The 18030-nt window shown below is 45.1% G+C and overlaps 1 protein-coding gene across 1 annotated transcript in view; it reads right to left on the reverse strand.

Annotated features, from left to right (window-relative positions):
• Positions 1–18030, reverse strand: part of galnt9 (polypeptide N-acetylgalactosaminyltransferase 9) — a 331066-nt gene that overhangs the window by 252431 nt on the left and 60605 nt on the right. Inside the window, exon 3 of the mRNA XM_061985891.2 lies at positions 4936–5102. Within this exon, the coding sequence (XP_061841875.1) occupies positions 4936–5102 (167 nt within the window). The remainder of the gene's footprint in view (positions 1–4935; positions 5103–18030) is intronic.

An 18030-nucleotide genomic window follows, 5' to 3' on the forward strand; every position in this document is an offset into this window, starting at 1 on the left:
TCAATGATGGCAGTTGAGGCCCCGCCTCACCTGCCTCTAGTGACTGCACGTCACTGGTTCAGTCTGAGGCCAACCCTGGCACATTCCACCTCCACTCTGTTCAGGAGTTCCTGTGCCTGCTCCATGCGATCAGCCAACAGGCTGGCTGGATGATGGCTTTGTTTTTCCTCAAGAGTTCCAATAAGGTTAGAGCTCTTCTATGTGTGACTTCTCTTTCAACTTATTTTCTGGAGTTTCCTTTTTCCTTTGCCAAACTAAAAGAGGTCGACGATGCTGAGTGAAGGCGGGCCAAGTGTAATCTGGTGCAGTTCCCTTCCCCCCTCTGAGCAAGAAACACTAAGGGATGTGGAAATCAGCATCATTGCCCGATGCGAGTGTTGCATAGAACACAAAGTTTGTTCCCATCGCTATGGAAACAGTACTATGAAATTGTTTTGTAAAGGATGACTCTTGTTCTGACATCTCTGTGTGTTTTCTATTTTAAAGCTGTTTTGGAGCCTGTAGATAAGGACTCCGCCCCCCCGGGGTTCTTCATTCTGTTACTCACTCAGAGAAAGAAAAGTGCAGAGATAGCACTAAAATTGTCAGGTCTGCCAAATGCATCCTCCCATTATATACTCCTGTTCAAGGTCACACGGAAGCTGAAGCGCATCTTGGTGGACTTTTTTGTGGACCAATTCAGACACCAGATAGCCATCATATCATCCATTCTAGTCTATTTGTGTTGACATGGTAAAGACCAGAGGTGGGTAGAGTAGCCAGAAATTGTACTCAAGTAAGAGTACTGTTACTTTAGAGAATTTTTACTCAAGTAAAAGTAAGGAGTAGTCACCCAAATATTTACTTGAGTAAAAGTAAAAAGTATGTTGTGAAAAAACTACTCAAGTACTGAGTAACTGATGAGTAACATACACACACATATCATATATATATATATATATATATATATATATATATATATATATATATATATATATATATATATATATATATATATATATATATATATGTATACACACATATATATATATATACACATATATATATATATATATATATATATATATATATATACACACACACACACATATACACACACACACACATATATATATATATATATATATATATATATATATATATATATATATATATATATATGTATACATTGATATATACAGTACCGTATTTTCCGCACTATTAGCCGCACCTAAAAACCACAAATTTACTCAAAAGCTGACAGTGCGGCTTATTACCCGGTGCGCTTTATATATGGATTTATATTAAGATTCATTTTCATAAAGTTTCGGTCTCGCAACTACGGTAAACAGCCGCCATCTTTCTTTCCCCGTAGAAGAGGAAGTGCTTCTTCTTCTACGCAAGCAACCGCCAAGGTAAGCACCCGCCCCCATAGAACAGGAAGCGCTTCTTCTTCTACTGTAAGCAACCACCCGCCCGCGTAGAAGAAGAAGAAGAAGCGCGCGGATATTACGTTTCATTTCCTTTGTGTGTTTACATCTGTAAAGACCACAAAATGGCTCCTACTAAGCGACAGGTTTCCGGTTCATGAAAAGACGCAATCTCTCCATCCGCACACGGACTACTATTTCACAGCAACTGCCTAAAGACTTTCAAGAAAAGCTGGCTACTTTCCGTGCATATTGTAAAAACAAGATAGCTGAAAAAAAGATCCGGCCAGAGAACATTATCAACATGGACGAGGTTCCACTGACTTTTGATATTCCTGTGAACCGCACTGTGGATACAACGGGAGCACATACGGTGAATATTCGCACCACAGGGAATGAGAAGTCATCCTTCACTGTGGTTCTAGCTTGCCATGCTAATGGCCAGAAACTTCCACCCATGGTGATATTCAAAAGGAAGACCTTGCCAAAAGAGAACTTTCCAGCCGGCGTCATCATAAAAGCTAACTCGAAGGGATGGATGGATGAAGAAAAGATGAGCGAGTGGTTAAGGTAAGTTTACGCGAAGAGGCCGGGTGGCTTTTTTCACGCAGCTCCGTCCATGTTGATATACGACTCCATGCGCGCCCACATCACGCTGGTTTTTAATATATTATTAAAGTTTGACTGACCTATCTGACTGTTTTTTTGACATTCCTTTAGCGCAGTTAGATGCGGCTTATAACACGGGGCGGCTTATAGGTGGACAAAGTTTTGAAATATGCCGTTCATTGAAGGCGCGGCTTATAACCCAGGGCGGCTTATGGTGCGGAAAATACGGTATATAATTTATATTTATTTATTTTGCCGTTTTTGTTTACATGCTAGAGGTGTTTTAATGAATATACATGCATGTTTAACACATATAGATTCCTTTCTTTCATGAAGACAAGAATATAAGTTGGTGTATTACCTGATTCTGATGACTTGCGTTGATTGTAATCAGACAGTAGTGCTGATAACGTCCACGTTTTCAAATGGAGGAGAAAAAAAGTTCCTCCTCACTGTCTAATACCACATGAAAGTGCTGGGTTTTTGGCATCTTATTTGTCCAGCTTCCATATTCGTTTTTATACACTTTACAAGAAATACATTGGCGGCAAACTCCGTAGCTTGCTAGCTTGTTTGCGCTGGCTTTCGAAGACTCTTATTTTGAAAGCGCATGCGCGATGGAGCGGCACTTTTATTGTGAAGACAGGAACTGTGCAGTCAGTCTTTAGGCTTTTGGCGGGACGTACGGTTGAAATAAAAAAGGGTATTTTTTCCTTTACACTTTTGATTGATTTATTGGAACTTTTATTAGTAGATTGCACAGTACAGTACATATTCCGTACAATTGACCACTAAATGGTAACACCCCAATAAGTTTTTCAACTTGTTTAAGTCAGGTCATGTGACCGCCTGGCTCTGTTTGATTGGTCCAACGTCACCAGTGACTGCATCTGATTGGTGAAACGCAGGCACTATGAAGGTCTGTCTGACAGACCAAAACAAACAAAGCGTGCATTAACAGATGGATAAAAATTAGTAGCGAGTAGCGAGCTGAATGTAGATAAAAGTAGCGGAGTAAAAGTAGCGTTTCTTCTCTATAAACATACTCAAGTAAAAGTAAAAGTATGTTGCATTAAAACTACTCTTAGAAGTACAATTTATCCCAAAAGTTACTCAAGTAGATGTAACGGAGTAAATGTAGCGCGTTACTACCCACCTCTGGCCAGATGTCATCGAAATGTGCCAATTGACGATTTATTGCGTGAGAATCAAACTTAACATAACTCCGATAAATCCAAACTACAGCAAAAAACTAGTGCATGGACCTTTAAATACAGAAAATAATTAAAACGGCAACAATTGGAGTAATGCAGAGATTACTCTTCTTTAGAGTCTCTGAATTTGGAGAATCACGACTAATAACATTTAATATTGCCATGTGTTCATTTCTAAGTTTGCTTAACATCGCGTTGTTACCGTCAACTACATTCGTACCTTAACCTACAAGCTTAAATCGTAAAATGACTAATGATCTACTGCTAACGATGGATTCTGATGCGTCATCTATGTTGCTGCTTCTTGATCTTAGCGCTGCTTTCGATACCGTCGATCATAATATTTTATTAGAGCGTATCAAAACACGTATTGGTATGTCAGACTTAGCCTTGTCGTGGTTTAACTCTTATCATACTGACAGGATGCAGTGCGTCTCCCATAATAATGTGACCTCGGACTATGTTAAGGTAACGTGCGGAGTTCCTCAGGGTTCGGTTCTTGGCCCTGCACTCTTTAGTATTTACATGCTGCCGCTAGGCGACATCATACGCAAATACGGTGTTAGCTTTCATTGTTATGCTGATGACAGCCAACTCTACATGCCCCTAAAGCTGACCAACACGCCGGATTGTAGTCAGCTGGAGGCGTGTCTTAATGAAATTAAACAATGGATGTCCGCTAACTTCTTGCAACTCAACGCTAAGAAAACGGAAATGCTGATTATCTGTCCTGCTAAACACCGACATTTATTTAATAATACCACCTTAACATTTGACAACCAAACAATTACACAAAGCGACTCGGCAAAGAATCTGGGTATTATCTTCGACCCAACTCTCTCCTTTGAGTCACACATTAAGAGTGTTACTAAAACGGCCTTCTTTCATCTCCGCAATATCGCTAAAATTCGTTCTATTTTATCCACTAGCGACGCTGAGATCATTATTCATGCGTTCGTTACGTCTCGTCTCGACTACTGTAACGTATTATTTTCGGGTCTCCCTATGTCTAGCATTAAAAGACTACAATTGGTACAAAATGCGGCTGCTAGACTTTTGACAAGAACAAGAAAGTTTGATCATATTACGCCTATACTGTATATACCTTTATATACTTATAAACATACCTATACTGTATATACCTTTATATACTTATAAACATACCCATACTGGCTCACCTGCACTGGCTTCCTGTGCACTTAAGATGTGACTTTAAGGTTTTACTACTTACGTATAAAATACTACACGGTCTAGCTCCATTCTATCTTGCTGATTGTATTGTACCATATGTCCCGGCAAGAAATCTGCGTTCAAAGAACTCTGGCTTATTAGTGATTCCCAGAGCCCAAAAAAAGTCTGCGGGCTATAGAGCGTTTTCTATTCGGGCCCTAAGCAAGCGCTTAGTACGCTTTGATTGGTCCAACGTCACCAGTGACTGCATCTGATTGGTGGAATGAAATGAAACCTGACCAATTCTCTGTCTAAATCAACATTAATAATTGACGTCTAATATTACTTAGTAATAGTCAAACATGCATGTTTAATTTGCTTCATAACAATATTAGAAAGTCTGACGTCGCATAGGAGTTAGATGGTTTTCTTTGGACAGCAGCAAGGTACCATTGAGGAAAAGATTAACAATTACTGAGAAGAATGTCATTATTACCCATGTTCATAATCGAGTTAAACGAAGCAGTGCTTACCACTGTCGCTGTTGTCATCCACCAGGATGATCTCCTTCAGCAGGTGAGCTGGAGTGTGGTTCACCACGCTGTGGACGGAGCGCAATATCACGGACAGGGCCTCGTTCACAAAGATGAACACCACAGATATCTGAGGGAGGTCCTCTGCGTACGTCAGCAGCCTGCACCTGTGAACATCGGTTTGACCCCATCATTACTAACGTCATTTAACACTTCATTTAACAGAATATTCCTGTTTTAAAGTTCAGTTTGTGTATGTACATGCATATGTGACCCACCCATAATGTGTCACATTTTTGTGTTGATTTATTTATTTTATTTTGTGGTTTGAATTCGTTTTTGTAGCTGTCATTACACATTTATCAGTATTCACATTGGTCAGTAGGGGGCAGTAGGGCGTTTCTTCCCAATTGAATGCTATCACCTGCAGACCGGAAGTGTCTTGTCATTCTGATGAGCGCGACCAGTCTGTGAACAATTCTGTGTGCTTTTTCCTCCTGTATAACAGGTTAGTTTTGGTGAATCAACTCACTGAATAATATCCATGTGATCTTTATACGTTTAAGTACACATTCTGATGGTGGAGCCTAACTCTAAAGTGTTTGTGAGTTGTAGTTTGTATTTGTGAATGAATCCAGCGCACAGCTGCAGTAATCAATACAAAAAAGCGACGTGAGTGCGCAATGTTTATATAGGAACTTCTGATCCTAATTCAGACTCCAAAATTAGAGCTCCCGTTTTCTTATTGATTTTATAATGTATATTTGTATAATGTGTGTGTTCTGAAATAGTGACAGAGAATAGAACAAGGATGGACAATTCAACCCTTAACTCAACAATGAGTAGATGAGTGTTATGTGTGTGTATAAGTGTAAATAAATGAACACTGAAATTCAAGTATTTATTTTATTTATTTATATATATATATATATATATATATATATATAGAAGAATTCACTAAAAGTCAAGTATTTCTTATATATATGTATCTTAACCACGCCCCCCGCCCCCACCCCCCACCACGCCCCCACCCCCCACCTCCCGAAATCGGAGGTCTCAAGGTTGGCAAGTATGGTTAGGTGAAACATTTAAATTCGAGTAGTTTGGTGAGGCAACTGCACATTCAAAATAATTATTCATTTCTAACCTCACAACGAGCTTCTGTTAGGAATGATTTTAACTGAACTCAGTCTTTCGTAACCATAACAACAGTATTTGTCGTGGGAGAGATATGGGTTGTTAACGTGACCTCACCAATGTATTCCAAGTAAACGTAGTTAACATGTAAATATTACTAATTATGCAACCAGTGATGAACGCCACCTTGTGTTCATCACTTACTTACTTGCAGAGTCAAAACTAACAACGGCACAACCAATGACTTGGACATTTGGACCGGTGTGAGGCAGGGTTGCATCCAAATCAGAGAAATGTTCCTCAACACGAAGGTAAAAATCCTATGTTTCTCTGAAACCAAATTTGATCAAAGTGTTTCTGACTCAGAGATAGAAATAGAAAACTTTTCAGTTATCAGAAAGGACAGGAATAAACACGGGTGGGGGAGTTTGTATGTATATTCACCAAGATATTAAATACATAACTCGCACTGATCTTAACCACAATGACCTGGAGTCTGTGTGGGCGGAAATCAAATTTAAAAACGCCAAGCCGGTACTAATAGGGACTGTTTACAGACCCCCTAATCAGAGTGATTTCTATGGGGCTCTGGAGGAGTGCTTGGCTGGGGCGGACATTGTGGAGAAAATTATAACTGGGGATCTGGACACAGATATTCAACGCAGAGATGTGCCTGTCTTCAGATCCTACAGCAGGTTTTGTAATCTGCACGGTCTTTCCCAGCTAATAACGCTACCTACAAGGGTGTGTGATTCCACCCAATCAACCATAGATCTCATTCTCACTTCAGACCGGCCTAAAATAAAAAATAGTGGGGTCATGATCTGTGGTCTTAGCGACCACTATCTAACCTTCTGCACCCGCAAAATAGCTAAACCGAAAGCCAATGGCCACATAACGGCCCAATCCAGATCCCTTAAAAAATACTCTCTCTCTCTCTCTCTCTCTGCCCACTACTTGCTGTCCATATCCTACCAAGTCAGACCTACACTGTTCCAATATCCACAGTATGATAGTATATATCTGTATCATGAATCAATTTAAGTGGACCCCGACTTAAACAAGTTGAAAAACGTATCCGGGTGTTACCATTTAGTGGTCAATTGTACGGAATATGTACTTCACTGTGCAACCTACTAATAAAAGTCACAATCAATCAATCAATCAATCAATCAATCAATCAATCCTGTCGCCATTGCTGTTCATCATGGTCATTGACTTTGTGATGAAGAAGTCCGTCACCGGGGCACACTTTGCCATCAAGTGGGGAGGGGGCAGATTAACCGACCAAGACTTTGCGGATGACCTGGCTCTGGTTAGCCATACTCAGCGTGCACTCCAAGAGATGACCAACAATCTCCATGAGCACGGGGGAAAAATCGGACCACGGATAAGCCACGAATAGACCAAGGCCATGGCCGTTGGACAAATACAACACTTTCCACCACTCACTATGGACCAGTGGTTCTTAACCTGGGTTCGATCGAACCCTAGGTGTTTGGTGAGTCGGTCTCAGGGGTTCGGCAGAGCCTCCGCCGCGTAGGTCAAGACACGCCCGACTCATCGTGTAAATAAAAACTTCTCCCTATCGGCGTATTATGAATACCCCCAAACAATGTTCCCTCTAATTTCCCATATGTGTGAGCAAGTGCAAAAACTCCTTGAGCATTCGGTGGAGCACATGTGGTCACACCTGCAGCACACCTGTCCCAAATCTGACTAAATAACAAGTTAAATGTTTTATTATTGTAATCAAATGACAACAGTCATTTCCATGAGATTATTTTCTAATATAAGTGTTTTGGCCCACTTACAATGACTATAACATATTTTTTTTCATGAGCTGTGTACTAGTATTATATGTCTGGGTGGGGGGGTCCTACTTTGGAAATAATGTGTACCCCTTTCAGATATCGCATTTAGTTTCCACTAAAACATTCACATGTTGCACAATGAGATGTAAACATGGGATTATGTGTACATTCCTGTAACTTTCTGTTTGTAAAATATATATCTATTAGTATTTCTTTAATTTAACGACATCCTTTTATGATTACGGTTCGGGTTCGGTGAATGTGCATGTGAAACTGGTGGGGTTTGGTACCTCCAACAAGGTTAAGAACCACTGCTATAGACGAACATGACATAGAGTATGTTGACGACTTCACCTATCTTGCAAGTAAGCTAGGTGAAGGACACTGGTTCTTCGAAGAATATCCACAGAGGCAGAAATCCTTCGATTTGTCAATGTAGCTTCCATGTTTGATATTGGACACAATGTACCTATAAAACTAAAATATCAGCAAATACACAGACCATAAACATAACATAAACTGTTATGATCTGTGATCTGGATCATGGTTTTTGTTATTTTCTGTTTAAGACTCCACAGTTCCTGTTTGCGCTCCCTTGTTTGGTTTCCATGACTACTCATTAGTTTCACCTGCCTTATGCACGCACCTGTTCTAATCTGTCTAATCAGGAGCTTATTTTTCAAGGCTGTCGTTGTCAGTTAGTCGGTCTGGCGACATCGCTCTGTCCATGCCATAGTTCTTGATACTATGTGATGATCTTTCCATGCTCTGTTTTGACTTTTCTTGCCATAGTCATGCTGTTCGATTCATGCCGTGTCCAGTGGGTCTTTTGTTTCATGTCCATAGTTCTTGCTATTTGTTTCAAGCCACAGTTTAGTGAGTTTTTTTCATGTTTTTAGTTTCATTGTTCATGTCCATAGTCCAGGATTAGGTCTCTGTTATTTGCAGATGATGTGGTCCTGATGGCTTCCTCTGGCCAAGATCTTCAGCTCTCGCTGGATCGGTTCGCAGCCGAGTGTGAAGCGACTGGGATGGGAATCAGCACCTCCAAGTCCGAGTCCATGGTTCTCTCCCGGAAAAGGGTGGAGTGCCATCTCCGGGTTGGGGAGGAGATCTTGCCCCAAGTGGAGGAGTTCAAGTACCTCGGAGTCTTGTTCACGAGTGGGGGAAGAGTGGATCGTGAGATCGACAGGCGGATCGGTGCGGCGTCTTCAGTAATGCGGACGCTGTATCGATCCGTTGTGGTGAAGAAGGAGCTGAGCCGGAAGGCAAAGCTCTCGATTTACCGGTCGATCTACGTTCACATCCTCACCTATGGTCATGAGCTTTGGGTCATGACCGAAAGGACAAGATCACGGGTACAAGCGGCCGAAATGAGTTTCCTCCGCCGAGTGGCGGGGCTCTCCCTTAGAGATAAGGTGAGAAGCTCTGTCATTCGGGGGGAGCTCAAAGTAAAGCCGCTGCTCCTCCACATTGAGAGGAGCCAGATGAGGTGGTTCGGGCATCTGGTCAGGATGCCACCCGAACGCCTCCCTAGGAAGGTGTTTCGGGCACGTCCGACCGGTAGGAGGCCACGGGGAAGACCCAGGACACGCTGGGAAGACTATCTCTCCCGGCTGGCCTGGGAACGCCTCGGGATCCCCCGGGAGGAGCTGGACGAAGTGGCTGGGGAGAGGGAAGTCTGGGCTTCCCTGCTTAAGCTGCTGCCCCCGCGACCCGACCTCGGATAAGCGGAAGAAGATGGATGGATGGATGGATGTCCATAGTTCATGCTAAGTCTTAGCTTTTGTTTCCTGCGTTAAGCTTGCCTTCGTCTTGTGAGCCTTTTTGTTTTGTACTCTGTTGAGTTTTTGAGTAGGGATTAAAATATGTTCCTACCTTCAAGCCTAGTCCGCTTGCATCCCGGGAGAACAAATCTCGCAGCAAGCTGCGAAAAACTCCTCGTCCTGACAATAAACTACAATATTCAAATTAGAATAAAAATGTTCTATTCATTCTACAAATATTCTGACAGACGAGATAAGCAAAAAATAAATAAAAAAGTCAAAATGATGTTATGTCTTTAGAATGCTTTAATTCTTCAGGTTTGGCCTACTTCCATCCATTCATTTTCTACCACTTGTCCCTACTGTGTGTCCTAAATAAGGTTAATACCCATCTGGCAGTGCCAATAAACACTGAGAAATTCTATTTTTGCTTTCTATGGCTTTTCTGCTTTCTTTTATGTCTGTCCATATGATTAATGTTGTTGTTACAGCAGCCTGGAGTTTGACCCCATGTAGGGCCAATTACCGGAGTGAACAGTAATCATATGTCTTCAGTAGATTTTCCACCACCACCCTCGCACACCGCACCCTCCAGGTGTCTTCCAGCTGAGTGCAGTGTTTCCTTCAGACACACAACGACTTTGAAGTCAGTGAAAAAAAAGTGTTGACGAGACCAAAAGCCTTCCAATGATTTCTGCGGAAACTGCAAGTACAGTCAGGAACACAACAACGCTGGAATCTTCCAATTAGGCTCAGCTGACAAAAAAAACATTGTTCAGCAGTGCTGAGTTATAATGCAGTAATGATGAGGTTGTATTAAATGTCGGGACACAGTTATTTGGTTTTTTTCTTACATGTTGAAGTGTAATGCAGGCTCTGAGGCAAGATTTTGCATTTAGCAGAACACAACATTCAACACGTCTTCCTATGTAGAAGCAGTGCCTGGGGAATCTGTGGCGGGCTCTCCTATTTCTGGGGCTGAGGTTGCTGAGGTAGTTAAAAAGCTCCTCGGTGGCAAGGCCACGGGGGTGGATGAGATCCGCCCGGAGTTCCTTAAGGCTCTGGATGCTGTGGGGCTGTCTTGGTTGACAAGACTCTGCAGTATCGCGTGGACATCGGGGGCGGTACCTCTGGATTGGCAGACCGGGGTGGTGGTTCCTCTCTTTAAGAAGGGGAACCGGAGGGTGTGTTCCAACTATCGTGGGATCACACTCCTCAGCCTTCCTGGTAAGGTTTATTCAGGTGTACTGGAGAGGAGGCTACGCCGGATAGTCGAACCTCGGATTCAAGAGGAACAGTGTGGTTTTCGTCCTGGTCGTGGAACTGTGGACCAGCTCTATACTCTCGGCAGGGTCCTTGAGGGTGCATGGGAGTTTGCCCAACCAGTCTACATGTGTTTTGTGGACTTGGAGAAGGCATTCGACCGTGTCCCTCGGGAGGTCCTGTGGCGATTGCTCAGAGAGTATGGGGTATCGGACTGTCTGATTGTGGCTGTTTGCTCCCTGTACGATCAGTGTCAGAGCTTGGTCCGCATTGCCGGCAGTAGGTCGGACACGTTTCCAGTGAGGGTTGGACTCCGCCAAGGCTGCCCTTTGTCACCGATTCTGTTCATAACTTTTATGGACAGAATTTCTAGGCGCGGTCAAGGCGTTGAGGGGATCCGGTTTGGTGGCTGCAGGATTAGGTCTCTGCTTTTTGCGGATGATGTGGTCCTGATGGCTTCATCTGGCCAGGATCTTCAGCTCTCGCTGGATCGGTGCGCAGCTGAGTGTGAAGCGACTGGGATGAGAATCAGCACCTCCAAGGTCCATGGATTCTCGCCCGGAAAAGGGTGGAGTGCCATCTCCGGGTTGGGGAGGAGACCCTGCCCCAAGTGGAGGAGTTCAAGTACCTAGGAGTCTTGTTCACGAGTGGGGGAAGAGTGGATTGTGAGATCGACAGGCGGATCGGTGCGGCATCTTCAGTAATGCGGTCGCTGTATCGATCCGTTATGCTGAAGAAGGAGCTGAGCCGGAAGGCAAAGCTCTCAATTTACCGGTCGATCTACGTTCCCATCCTCACCTATGGTCATGAGCTTTGGGTTATGACCGAAAGGACAAGATCACGGGTACAAGCGGCCGAAATGAGTTTCCTCCGCCGGGTGGCGGGGCTCTCCCTTAGAGATAGGGTGAGAAGCTCTGTCATCCGGGGGGAGCTCAAAGTAAAGCCGCTGCTCCTCCACATCGGGAGGAGCCAGATGAGGTGGTTCGGGCATTTGGTCAGGATGCCACACGAACGCCTCCCTAGGGAGGTGTTTAGGGCACGTCCAACCGGTAGGAGGCCACAGGGAAGACCCAGGACACGTTGGGAAGACTATGTCTCCCGGCTGGCCTGGGAACGCCTCGGGATCCCCCGGGAAGAGCTGGACGAAGTGGCTGGGGAGAGGAAAGTCTGGGCTTCCCTGCTTAGGCTGCTGCCCCCGCGACCCGACCTCGGATAAGCGGAAGAAGATGGATGGATGGATGGATTCATGCAAGAGCAATTAAGACAATGATTCATTAAAATAGATCAGTTTCACAACTGGATCTGTGTTAGATCTTGTTAGAAGTAACAGAAGCGGAATCTTCAAAACCATCCCTTGGCAGGTAATACGCACTTGGATTACAAATCAGAGATGTCACAGGCAAGACTAAGACCATTTTTTTATTTGTTCCCGTCAGACAAGTCGCAGACACTTCCTGCTTAAATGAAATTGGCAATGAATGATATTTGTGAGATCATATTTCAGCATATTGAAGTTGCCGATCCTGATCAAAGTCTGAGCTTCAATGCTGCTGTGATGGTGTTGTTTGCCATCTTCTCTCTGCAGGTGCTCAGTGGAAGTGGGACGTGAGTAAGAGTGACAAGCAACTAAGGGGTGGGGAGAAAGGATGGCTGCATGCCAGGTGGATGTCAGCATGGGGCTTAATTTACACCCTCTTCTTCGTTGCTAATGTGTTGTATTGTGGACGGAGTCAGCCGAATTCAGCCCGCCAGCGTCCAAAATCCAACCCACGGGAAGTCCCAAGTTTAAAAGAAATATATATATTTATTAGGGCCCGCATGGCCCATTGCATAAGGACTCCCAAAGGGAGTCCTTATGCAATGGGACATAAGGACCTATTGAATTTGTAAGGTTTTATTATTATTCTTTATTATTATTATACCGACCGCCTCTTTGAGCTGTAATTTGACCCACTTAACATGCTTCAAAACTCACCATATTTGACCCACACATCAGGACCTGCGAAAATTACCTTTTAATAAAAAAACCGAACCCCAAAACTCAAAATTGCGCTCTAGCGCCCCCTAGGGAAAAAAAAACTAGACTGCCTGTAACTCCCACTAGGAAGGTCGGAGAGACATGAAACAAAAACCTCTATGTAGGTCTGACTCAGACCTATATTTCATAATGTACATCCTCGGGCTAAAATCAACAGGAAGTTGGCAATTCCCCCTTCAAGACAAAAAAGTACTAAAAACAGTCACTTTTGCCTCTTTGAGCTGTAATTTGACCCCCTTAACATGCTTCAAAACTCACCAAACTGAACACACACATTAGGAATGGCAAAAATTGCGATCTAATGAAAAAACCTAACCCCAAATCTAAAAATTGTGCTCTACCGCAATTGTTTAATAAAACGCAGAAAAAACTGCTCCTCGGAAGAAAAAAATGATAAAACTGCCTGTAACTCCCACTGGGAAAGTCGGAAAGACATGAAACAAAAACCTTTATGTAGGTCTTACTTAGACCTACATTTCATAAATTGACACCCTCAGCAAAAATCAACAGGAAGTTTGCAATTTCCCCTTCAAAACAACATTTTTTTATAAACCGGTCACTCCTCTTCAAACATTATCTCCTCTGAGCGCTTTTGTCGTTTTAGCTTTAAACTAACACAGGAGAGAGATTGAACCCTTCCAAATAAAAGTTATCGAAATATTTTTTCTAACTGCTCCGGTTTTGATTTTATGAGCCTTCAAAGAACCGCTGCACTGATGCTGCTGCGCTGCTGTTTTTTCAAGATGGCTGCTTAAAAGCAGGAAGCACCAGCGTGCCCACACAATGCAGACAAGGTAGGTACACTAGACAAAAGTCTTGGGACACTTATGACTACAACTGGACAAAAGTCTTGGGACACTTGGGACTCCAACTTGACAAAAGTATTGGGACACTAACTACTACCACTGAACAAAAGTATTGGGCAACTGGACAAAAGTATTGGGACACTTACACTGGACAAAAGTATTGGGACACTTGGGACTAGCACCTGCCAAATATGTGGGCCCGACCAATGCTGCTTGCAGCTTTAATTTAATTTAATTTTTATTTTTTTAATCCGTCCTTTCTAATCCATTTTCTACCGCTTGTTACTCTCTGTGTCGCCTAGCCGCTCGTATTGTCTAAAAATGCATTTTTCCATCAATAACGTGACATTAAGTGCACACTCTTTCAGTCAATTAGTGCGCGAGGAATATATATATATATATATATATATTAGAGATGCGCGGTTTGCGGACACAACCGCGGAGTCCGCGGATTATCCGCGGTTCGGGCGGTTGAAATAAAAAAAAATTTGATTTTAAATAGATTCAGGCGGGTGGCAGTTAAACCAATTCGGAAATATATATACATAGTTAAATGTTGTTACCCACATACGAAAAAACGAGCAGGCACCTGCAGCATATGCCACAACAGAAGAAAAAAAAAAAAAAGAGATGGACACTTTTACGGAGCGGAGAAGGGACGCCTCGCCGGGGTCCGGGACCGAGGCCCCTTCCCCCGAGAGGGCCCCACCGGGAGCCGTAGCTGAGGTGATCCGCGAGAAGGGCCCGACGCACGTCCAGGGTCACCACCGCGCCCACCGCACCGACACCCCGCCTCGTCCGCCTTTGCCGCGGCCGGCGTCACGCGCAGCAGGTAAGCAGCTTACCTGCCCGCCACCCCCGTGGCCGGGGGCTTGTAACAGGGGTCACTCCGTGCGCTCCGCCCGCGCAGCTTACCTGCGCTCATCAGACCCCAGAAAAGGTGTTGGTTGATATAGACAGCAGGACGGTGGCCATGGAAGTCGGAACCCGCTAAGGAGTGTGTAACAACCCACCTGCCGAATCAACTAGCCCTGAAAATGGATGGCGCTGGAGCGTCGGGGCCATACCCGGCCGTCGCCGGCAGCGAGAGCCGCGAGGGCTAGGCCGCGACGAGTAGGATGGCCGCCGCGGTGCGCGCTGAAGCCTCGGGCGCGAGCCCGGCTGGAGCCGCCGCGGGTGCGAGGGACATCGCACCTCCACGCGCTTAGAGGTGCGCTCAGCGCGGCTCCCAGATGATTGCGCACTGGTGACAGCGTGGCACGCATTGAATGTCTGTGCTGCATTGGATCAGTCTCCTTTCTTTAACAGGCAAAAGCTTTATAACCTCACTAATGCCTTGCATCGTCTATATTAGATATATAACAACGTGCGGGTGGCGGATGGCGGGCGGGTGCGGTTTTGATTAAATGTTAGAACGGGTAGATGGCGGATGGTTGACGACTTTTGTGATGCGGTTGCGGATTAAATAATTGCCTATCCGCGCATCTCTAATATATATACATATATATATATATATATATATATATATATATATATATATATATATATATATATATATATATATATTAGAGATGTCCAAGAATATCGGACTGACGATATTATCGGCCGATAAATGCTTTAAAATGTAATATCGGAAATTATCAATATTGGTTTCAAAAAGTAAAATGTATGACTTTTTAAAACGCCACTGTGTACACGGACGTAGGGAGAAGTACAGAGCGCCAATAAACCTTAAAGGCCTTTGCATGCCGGCCCAATCACATAATATCTACGGCTTTCCACAAACACTTAAGTGAATGCATGCATACTTGGTCAACATTTGCAGGTCACACTCATGTGACCGTATAAACAATTTTAACACTGTTTCGAGAGAACATCCACACCGTAACACAACATTAACACAACAGAACAAATACCCAGAACCCCTTGCAGCACTAATTCTTCCGGGACGCTACAATATACACCCCCCGCTATCCCCTACTAAGGAAGGTCACATGAAGTTTGGAGCTCTGTAGCAACTGACTGTGCAGAAAGTCTTTGCACTATGCGCTTCAGCATCCGCTGACCCCTCTCTGTCAGTTTACGTGGCCTACCACTTGGTGGCTGAGTTGCTGTTGTTCCCGAACTCTCCATTTTTCTTATAATAAAATTGACTTTGGAATATTTAGGAGCGAGGAAATTTCACAGCTGGGTTTGTTGCACAGGTGGCATCCTATGACAGTTCCACGCTGGAAATCACTGAGAGCGGCCCATTCTTTCACAAATGTTTGTAGAAACAGTCTCCATGCCTAAGTGCTTGATTTGATACACCGGGCCAAGTGATTAGGACACCTGATTCTCATCATTTGGATGGAAGGCCAAATACGTTTGGCAATATAGTGTAGTATGTTTTTTTTTCTACAGAATAAAACGACTGAAGTTACATCTTCCAAGTCTGGTGATTCCAGAATAACCAGGGGTCGTATATGTCCGTCCATCCATCCATCCATCTTCTTCCGCTTATCCGAGGTCGGGTTGCGGGGGCAGCAGCCTAAGTAGGGAATCCCAGACTTCCCTCTCCCCAGCCACTTGGTCCAGCTCTTCCCGGGGGATCCCAAGGCGTTCCCAGGCCAGCCTGGAGACATAGTCTTCTCAACGTGTCCTGGGTCTTCCCCGTGGCCTCCTACCGGTTGGACGTGCCCTAAACACCTCCCTAAAGAGGCGTTCGGGTGGCATCCTGACCAGATGCCCGAACCACCTCATCTGGCTCCTCTCCATGTGGAGGAGCAGCGGATTTACTTTGAGTTCCTCCCGGATGACAGAGCTTCTCACCCTATCTCTAAGGGAGAGCCCCTCCACCCGGCGGAGGAAACTCATTTGGGCCGCTTGTACCCGTGATCTTGTCCTTTCGGTCATAACCCAAAGCTCATGACCGTAGGTGAGGATGGGAACGTAGATCGACCGGTAAATTGAGAGCTTTCCCTTCCGGCTCAGCTCCTTCTTCACCACAACAGATCGATACAGCGTCTGCATTACTGAAGACGCCGCACCGATCTGCCTGTCGATCTGCCTGTCGATCTGCCTGTCGATCTCACTCCTCCCGGATGACAGAGCTTCTCACCCTATCTCTAAGGGAGAGCCCCTCCACCCGGCGGAGGAAACTCATTTGGGCCGCTTGTACCCGTGATCTTGTCCTTTCGGTCGTAACCCAAAGCTCATGACCATAGGTGAGGATGGGAACGTAGATCGACCGGTAAATTGAGAGCTTCGCCTTCCGGCTCAGCTCCTTCTTCACCACAACGGATCGATACAGCGTCCGCATTACTGAAGACGCCGCACCGATCCGCCTGTCGATCTCACCATCCACTCTTCCCTCACTCGTGAACAAGACTCCGAGGTACTTGAACTCCTCCACTTGGGGCAAGATCTCCTCCCCAACCCGGAGATGGCACTCCACCCTTTTCCGGGCGAGAACCATGGACTCGGACTTGGAGGTGCTGATTCCCATCCCAGTCGCTTCACACTCGGCTGCGAACCGATCCAGTGAGAGCTGAATATCTTGGCCAGATGAAGCCATCAGGACCACATCCTCTGCAAAAAGCAGAGACCTAATCCTGCAGCCACCAAACCAGATCCCCTGGCGTATATGTCCGTTCAGGTACCTAAGACTCTTGTCCATGATACAGGGAGGAGTGGATCGTGAGAACGACAGGCGGATCGGTGCAGGGTCTTCAGTAATGCGGACGCTGTATCGATCCGTTGTGGTGAAGAAGGAGCTGAGCCGGAAGGCAAAGCTCTCAATTGGCCGGTCGGTCTACGTTCCCATCCTCACCTATGGTCATGAGCTTTGGGTTATGACCAAAAGGACAAGATCACGAGTACGAGCGGCCGAAATGAGTTTCCTCCGCCGGGTGGCGGGGCTCTCCCTTAGAGATAGGGTGAGAAGCTCTGTCATCCGGGAGGAGTGAGATCGACAGGCGGATCGGTGCGGCGTCTTCAGTAATGCAGACGCTGTATCGATCTGTTGTGGTGAAGAAGGAGCTGAGCCGGAAGGGAATGCTCTCAATTTACCGGTCGATCTACGTTCCCATCCTCACCTACGGTCATGAGCTTTGGGTTATGACCAAAAGGACAAGATCACGGGTACAAGCGGCCGAAATGAGTTTCCTCCGCCGGGTGGCGGGTCTCTCCCTTAGAGATAGGGTGAGAAGCTCTGTCATCCGGGGGGAGCTCAAAGTAAAGCCGCTGCTCCTCCACATGGAGAGGAGCCAGATGAGGTGGTTCGGGCATCT

This window comes from Nerophis lumbriciformis, linkage group LG12 (genome assembly GCF_033978685.3).
Source record: "Nerophis lumbriciformis linkage group LG12, RoL_Nlum_v2.1, whole genome shotgun sequence".
Lineage (NCBI taxonomy): Eukaryota > Metazoa > Chordata > Actinopteri > Syngnathiformes > Syngnathidae > Nerophis > Nerophis lumbriciformis.